The following is an 8,433-nucleotide window of genomic DNA, read 5'->3' on the forward strand; positions in this document are numbered from 1 at the left end:
GAAAAAATTATTTATATTTATTTTTTATTTTTTTATTAAATATATAAATCTAATCAATCTGTTTTCTTCCACCAATTTATCCAAGCAGAAGGTTGCGTGCCCAAGGACTTGGTTTTGCCTGAAGAAGCTATATTGCCCGAAGAGGAGGCAAAAAAAAAAAAAACTACATTGCCGTACGACAGAACTATAAAGCGACTGGGCCACCTACCATTACGCAGCCATGTTTCCGACAGAACTGTCCGTTGGTGATCAGTATGATCCAGATCGCACGGAAAAAAAAAAAAAAAAAAGCCAGTACGTTCTTCGTCGATCACAGCCGTTAAAGATCAACATCATGGATGAATAATTCGTGATCACGACCGGTAAGAGACAACGTAGCTGTCCCTGTCAGACATGGTCCCACCAGAGCGTACAGACAAACGGAAAACAGCGAGGCCTGGGGCATCCTGCCACGCGTTAAAAATCCAGACTATATCCACCAATAATATGTTGGGAATTTGTTCTTCTTTTCTGGCATCGGAGGAGGCGGCCGAGCTAACGTTCCCTTGGATTCTCCTGGTTTTCCCTTGGATTCTCCTCTTTCGGTAAATATCACCTTGCTCTACTGATTTTGTTCTGATTCTGGCTGATTTTATTCGATTTTCGCTTAAAAAGTGAACTTTGTTGCTGGGTTGGGTTTCTTTTTAGCTTTTTAAGTGTAAAAAGAAGAACTTTTGGTCAATATCACCTCGTTCTTCTGCTTTTGCTCTGGGTCTGGCTAGTTCCCTTCCGTTTTTGGCTTAAAAATTTGATTTCCTTGCTGGATTGGCTTTGATCCTATCTCTTATATATAAGAATCAGAAACTTTTTGGTAGATATTGCCTCGTTCTTCTGATTTTCTTCAATATTTGGTTAAAACTTTGATTTTGATATTTTCCTCATTCTGTTGTAGGGATCGGAGGAGGAGGTGGGAAGGATGGGGAGAATGGCAAGGAGTTTCCTGCAATCCCTGCTGAAGCTGGTGAATTCGGTGATTGGATTGGTGGGGATGGGGATGATCCTTTACTCTTTTTGGATGCTCAGGGTTTGGTTCCGGCAGGTCGGTACCTTCTGGGCCGCCGGCCCCGGGTCCACCCCTCCATGGTTTGTCTTTTCCCCCTCTTCTTTCTCTTCGCTTCCCTTCTAGTTTCTCGACTAAAGCATTTAATATTCCTTCTTGTTGTCCCCTTTGGGAATTTATTTGTGTACTATGATTAAAATTTTCAATTTTCCTTTGAAGCGAGCCAATGAGATTTATGAATAACGCCTACCTAAAGGGACTAACGTATATGATACTTAGACTCAGTTCATATCATATGGATTTTGGTAGGACCTCTTGTTAAGGGGACAAAGAGATAACTTACCTTTAATCAGGGGAAAGGTGGTGTTTTTGATGGTGCTTGATTGCAGGGAAATAACTTATTTGCCTGTGATTCTATTAAAAGTAGATTTCTTTTTCTCTATATTCTCTTTAAAGAATCATTTAGAATGACTTTATCCTCTTATAGCATCAGATAGGAAGATGGCGCCATATCAAAATGAGATCAAGTGTTTTGTGTGCGTTAAGTTATTTGTTTCTGAGTAATGCAGTTCACCTAGAGGAACTCCAGTCTGCTTCTTTCTCTAATTGGATATCTTTTTTTTGTGGCTTCCCTCTTCGCCCACGTCCTCTTACTTTCTGTCATAAACATTCTTAGTGCTGCTTCCCTTGCTACTTTTTAAATATAATTCATTTATTAAAAATCTTATTTTCCAAGGTGAGAAGTTGAATGCTGCTTGCTGAAGGGCGGTGGCGAGCCTTTTAGTTATAACTGATAGAAAAATATATGTGGCCACATTTATATTATGTTCTGTCTTCCCTGTTAAGATTAGCATTTTCTTTGTGATATGTGTACGTTCATATGTCCGCACTCATTCTGGTGATTGTCTTGGTCAAAATGTTCAATAACTATGGTGTCCATTGGAGGACTGGAATGTGCCAATACATATCCTTTTGTGAACTATTCAGCTGGCAGCTTTGCCCTCAGACCAACTTCCACTATGGGGAACATGAATTTTGTTATGTTCTTGTAAATTAATTTTTTACTTTCATTTTAATCCTTCTAGAAAACCAATATGTTCTCTATGTAGGAAATGGAGAAGGTAACAATATGCAGCCAGGTTATCATTTTGAAGTTGGAGAAGCTGTCTAATGTTAACTTTGATTCAAAACTGATTCACCAAGGATCATCTTACAATTTCAGTGCTATGCTTAAATTTGTTTGCATGTATGAAATTGGTAACTTTTTTGGAGACTCAGTGGTTGATGTACAATTCCATTGATGGTTGGCAAAGAGAAGTGTCCATTTGTTTTCTATATAATGTCATGAAAGCCTTTCATTTTCCCTGGAGACAACTAGTCCTTACAAATAATAAGCAGAGATCTTTGATTTACTGCTGTTTATATGTTGAGGAAATTACATTCCCCTTGATTTTGTCATTAAATAATGATATTTTCCTGTGCAATATAATGCTAGTGAGAAATGCAAGAACCATTGTAAAATTTCTTTTAACTTTCTATATAGGATAGAAACTATATTTCTGGTTATGGTAGGAGAGCTTTTGGCATATGATTCTATGTTTTGGGTGACATTTACTTTTTTCTGGTTCTTGTGCCAGTCATATCTGTCGTCAGAGCATCATTTTTCCATTATTGTTTGTTTAACTTTCTTTAGCAGCTAATATTTTGTAAGAAAAAATAGCCTCCTTGGGAGTCACAAACACTAATTATGACTACACTAGTCAGTGTTTTCCTGCTACTAAAGCTCAACATTTCTTATATTGCTTTACCTATACAAGTTTATTCTTGTGAAGGAGGTGAAAACTTCATGCTTGTATAGTTCACCTCGAGTTTATTGCCTTTTCATGCTAGCAGACATAATTATTCTCTGTTTGCTAGTACTCAAAATTTGACATGCTGTTCGAGCGTTACATGATCTTTTTTTCCTCCTGTGCATTTACTTGTGATTTTTCTCTTAGCTAGTTATTTATGAACTTGCAGGTTCATTTATACTTTTCTAGGTCTTGGAGTAACTTTTTGCTTGATAACTTGCTCTGGTCATGTTGCTGCAGAAACAGCTAATGGTCATTGCCTTTCTTGTGTATCCTTTTTTCAGGAAGTTAATTTGAAATCCTTATGATGTTTAGCTGGAATATACTTTGAATAGACCATAAGATTAAGCTTTATCTTTGTTTCTACAATTGAGAAGAATCATATTTTTAGTTAGGTAGTTTCATGCTGCGTTTATTATTTCTTGCATGAATATTATATGATAATAAACCAATGCAAGGTCCACCTGCATTGCACACTAGTAAATCAAATGGCCATGAATATATATGATAATAAACTCATAATATCTGCTTTAACTTAAAAGAATATATTTCCAAACAAATTTTAACTTTATTCTCCACTTCCTCATTTAGTTGATTCAAATAAGTCAAGAAATCAAGGTAGAGAGCTTGGTTGCATGCTATGTTTGTTATATATCGAGTTTAAAAGTTTTTAAATGATCATTCGGCATGATCTTTATATGAGTTGAACTGGAATCCTGTTTGGCAATGTAATATAAAAAATAAAAAATAAAAAGGCACTAGTTCACAAGGCTCTTGCCACTGGGATTTGGGGAGGGTCAGATGTATGCAGCCTTACCCTTGCATGCGGAGAAGCTATTTCCGTATTTAGAAGCCATGACACCTAGGTCACAATGTAGCAGAGTTTAAACAAATGAGATAATTTTTCAGTATCAATGATCAGTACCAATGAATAGGATAGATAGAGAAGATATATCATATACCTATATTGTGTTTGGAATTTATGGTTTACATTGGTGCAAATCCAATCACCTAGATTTGAGATGAAAAGCAATTCCCCATTGGGAGCAAATGGTTATCCATTAAGTGGAGGAAATGGTATTATAAGAAGCAAAAAAATTATACTCCTATTCTTGAAAGAACGGACTAACAGGATCAGCTATCTAGCCAACTTTCATAATTAAATATCATCACTGTATGGATAACTCTTATTGTGAAAAGAACTATTACTGTATAAGTAATGGGTAGAGCTAAAGAGTGTGAACTATACAAGTTAACAATAACATTTGATAAAATGAAAGAAGAGGCTCCGGTGTATAGAGAGGACCTCACCGTTTAAATGCTACCTTACCATTGCACTAAGGCCTACCCTTCCTATTTGGCAAAGTATGCAACAAAAATATTGGATAATGCTAATGAATTTAGGACTGCATCTATGTGATCTGAATTTAATGAACTGAACTGCAGGTAATTTAACTACTGGAAGTAGCGTTACTTTGCGGCTTGCTTGTTGAACTAGCTTTTTATTTTACGTCTTTAAATTTTGAGGGAGAGAAACAAAGAATATGATGCTCCTGGTGTAAATGATCTTTCCCTTAGAACTTTGTTTATTTCACATATTGTTGTCTAATCGATTAAAAGAAATTTAGAATTGAATGTTCTATTCATAAATGAAATGTTAGATCAGAAGTTTGACACATCTAAACATATTACTAGATCTAGTTGTCAATGTTATTAAAAGTAGAATGAGTTATGTAGGATTTCATGATATACTCAATGAGGTTCACAGCTATGTCATTTGTCTGGTTTGAGTTCCTCTCTTTGATAATCCCTTTTTTTATAAAAATATTGGTTATATAACCTATACTAACATGCCATCAGACTACACTACTTTCACTGCTTAATGGGAATTTGTTACTCACCAATCAAAGTTTTTAAGTGATAGAACCTTATGTGCCAGATAGTCTCTCTTATTTGCATTTATCTTCACCTTTCTTTTCTAGATACATGCATCTTCTCTGCTGGAAGTAATTGGTGCTAATGCTACTATCATGTTGCTAAAACATTCGAATAAGCATTATATGGTTTCAAAATGTTATACAAGATTCATTTTTCATTTCTTCAAAAATGAAATTAATGTAAAGATATGGTATAAACTTGTTATCCTTAAATGGGTGTTTAGTACATGGTGTTAGTCTTTTTGCTTGTTATGCTGGAGGCTGCAGTTACTGCAGATGTATATCTGAACAGAGACTGGGAAGAGGTACCTTTCTTTTGATGTATTTGGTTCCTATAATCTTTATCTCTGATGGATGCTTGATGTTATTGATGTTTTCAATTGGCTGTGGTCTTTTGACAGGATTTCCCGGAGGATCCAACTGGGAGACTGAATGATTTCAAGAATTTTGTAAGAAGAAACTTTGAGATGTGCAAAGGGATAGGCTTGGTGATTGTTGCTGCACAGGTTTGTTGTTCATACTAGTACGTGCACGTGCATGTGGCAGACATAATTTTTTTTTAATGAAATATTTGCCATCTATTTTCTTCTTTTTCATGCATACTGTTTATTGAATGTTCATATTGCATAACTGAAGCTTCAAGAGCCATTGTTGTTGCTTTTTGTTGCTTTCTGAACTTCTTTATTAATATTTGGGTCTCAGTCAAAGAATGCTACAAATATCGTTTCTTTGTGACTGAAAGAAAAGTTTTAGGTCTCAGTCAAAGAATGCTGCAAATATCTTTGCTTTGTGACTGAAAGAAAAATTTTACTTGAGCATTTGGCTCCATTTTTGGTATATAGCTCATTAAATGCATATTTAATGCCAGGTGATGGACTCTGATAAGAGCAATGATGTAGATGTGAACCATTTATTTAGTATGTTGCTTGACACATGAACTTTTTTGTTAATTCTTATTCTCTGATACAGTACCATCTGGAGAAAATTTTCTAGTACATAATACATTGCAAGCACTCAGCGGGTTCTATAGAAAAAGAAGGTTCTGTTTTGCGGTGACTCATGATAACATGTCCTGGTCAAATGATCAGTTGATCCAATTTTTCTTCCTTTCTGCTGACCATCTCACAAATTCTTTAAGCGCTGAAGTACTGAAGTATCTATGATTGTCTATATGCCTGCTCGATTCACTAATGTAAACTTCTATTAACATATATTTTCCATTTGTCTCATTCTTTTGAAGCATTTCTAAGTGTCAGCCATCTCCTGGACATAGCCTGTTGGTATGCTTCTAAAGTTTCATTTCTAGAAACCCATGCTAGGCATCACTAGTACTTCTTACTGCCTGAAGGAGAAAGCATCAACTTATCTTTGAAGCTATTTATTTGTGTTTCGTTCCTGTATTTAACCAACTTCATCACAATGATTGTTTGGAATCAAAGGGTTTTTACTCATTTTATTGTTACTAATGGCAAGTATTTTACCTCTGTATCCAGGCATCATCCATCTTCCTGGCCATGATGCTCAGGGCTCTTGGTCCAGATTGTGGAAGCTACTATGACAGTGATGACGACTATGTGCCTGCAAGGCTTCCTATCTTGAAAAATCATGTTCAGCATACTCCATACATTGCTGATCCTCATGTCTCTTCCAGAAATGATTCTTGGAATGTGAGTATTCTTATGTAGGTTAAATATCATTGGGCAATAACCATACTTTGTTTCGTCAATCTTACAACCTCTACCTTGGAATTATCGTACATTTCTTGTTTGCATCTGTCTCACAGGTTAACAGGTGAAACCACAATGTCAGCAGAAGAATAGATCTTGGCAGTAAATATTTTATATGGTGGTTGTCTCCTGTCATTCAACTGATATTTGAACTATTTATCTTATTAGCAGTAAGAGAAACTATTGTAGATGGTCACAGTATCCAGATGTAAGTAAACCTTGTCTATTCGCAACTATGCTGTCATATACCCCTATTCACTATATACAGCATGTTAGGGTTGCCTGTTATACCTTATAAACATCACATGTTAGTGATGGAGTTATCACATCATATTACTATGGTGATGGATTGTTATTACCCTAGCCATGGATGCAGCATAAGATGAGTGTCAGGATGTGATTCTGCTCTATTGTGCATGACCCTGTATAGGAATTGGACGTCATCCTGTTTGGTGGAATACTCAATAAAAGAGTTATCTGATTCCATACTTATAATGGTGCTATGGCGTTGCAATTTCAGATTGCCTTTTCTTGGAGCAACTACTTCGACAATTTCCATTAGAACTTCAGTTTGATATCGGACACTTGGACATGTGGTGGCAGCATTTGTGTGGCTTGTTTGTTTAAGTCTGGATTTTTCAAACAGGAAGGTGTCGCAATGAAAAGTGTTCAATCATGTGACTATGAGCCAAAACATTCTTCACTCAAGAAGCTGATTATAATACTCATGGGCTTTTGAAATGCTTTACTCTTTCCCCACCTTTGGCTCTGACTGATTTTACCAGCACAGATATCCCAGCACTTTATCAGGATAAACAATAGAAAGATGGTTCTCTTTTGGAACATCAATGAGATTATACCTTTGATGTTATATCCAGGATCCAATCCATTCCGAACTGATGCTGGAATACCCTATTCTAAAAATCAAGCCCACTCGATTTTGGCCCATCAAGCTCATGGAGAAAAAAAAAAAAAGAATGAACAAAGACTCGAGAGTCTTCTTCTTCCTCCTCTCCGTATCCGACTAGATCAAGGATTTCTAGGGCAAATAGAAACCCTGGGAAGAGTCTTATAAAATTTTTCCTTCCTCCTCCATAGTCAGCCACGGCGGGCATCAAGTTCTCCCTCTTTTTTCTCTTGAATTTTTTCGTTGAAGTTGCCGATGCCGTCTTTGTAAAATTTTTCCTTCCTCCTCCATAGCCAGCCACGGCGGGCATCAAGTTCTCCCTTTTTTTTCTCTTGAATTTTTCCGTTGAAGTTGCCGATGCCGTCTTTGTGTTTGCTTCAAATTCTTACCAGAGACCTCACCGGAGTCGGAGATAAGCCCCGGTCCTCCTTTCTTTCTTCCTTTCCCTTCTTCCCATAGCATTACACATCCCTTGTCGGTCGTCGGGTTCGTTAGAAAATCCACAAAAGAGCAAGATCCTGTTTTACTCTGTTCGGTCGAGCCATCTTCCTCCATTTTTCGGCCACCAGTGCCACCACTCATGGTGCTACACTCCTAGGTTTGAACTCTTATTTTTCTATCTATTTTTTTTGAAGGTCATGGCCATCGGTGATCGGTCAATGATCGAAAAAAATTCAAAAAAAAAAGACGATCTTCTATTTTTTTGATTTTTCTATTATTATTTGCGCGGCCCTTCCTTCCTCTGTCGTCGTCGATCAGATGCCGTCATCTGCTGTCGGACCTTCGATCATGCCACCGCACCTCACCGAAGCACGAGCCACCAAGCCCCCTCCCCGTCATGTCCCTCCTCCATTCGATTAGGAAAAGAAAGAAGAAAAGAAAAGAGAAGGGAAGAAAAAGAAAAAAAAAGAGAGGATTTTCTTTCTCCTCTCTCTCCTCTTTCTCTCTCTTTCTCTATCTTTAAAATTTCTCT

The 8,433-nt window shown here is 36.9% G+C and overlaps 1 protein-coding gene across 2 annotated transcripts; it reads left to right on the plus strand.

The window, feature by feature from the left end:
- Nucleotides 1–469: 469 nt before the first annotated feature.
- Nucleotides 470–7,041, plus strand: LOC105032705 (tetraspanin-19-like). 2 transcript variants are annotated; one of them, XM_073256518.1, is made up of 7 exons: nt 470–584; nt 932–1,122; nt 3,059–3,158; nt 5,051–5,131; nt 5,228–5,332; nt 6,320–6,493; nt 6,610–7,041. In XM_073256518.1, the coding sequence occupies exons 2-7, from the start codon at nt 956–958 to the stop codon at nt 6,619–6,621; spliced, it is 639 nt and encodes a 212-aa protein (XP_073112619.1). In that variant the 5' UTR covers nt 470–584; nt 932–955; the 3' UTR covers nt 6,622–7,041. The 2 variants fall into 2 exon arrangements, with proteins under 2 accessions (XP_073112619.1, XP_073112620.1); XM_073256519.1 differs by lacking the exon at nt 470–584 and adding an exon at nt 707–850.
- The last annotated feature ends 1,392 nt before the right edge of the window (nt 7,042–8,433 follow it).

Source organism: Elaeis guineensis, chromosome 4, assembly GCF_000442705.2.
Source record: "Elaeis guineensis isolate ETL-2024a chromosome 4, EG11, whole genome shotgun sequence".
Taxonomy (NCBI): Eukaryota; Viridiplantae; Streptophyta; class Magnoliopsida; order Arecales; family Arecaceae; genus Elaeis; species Elaeis guineensis.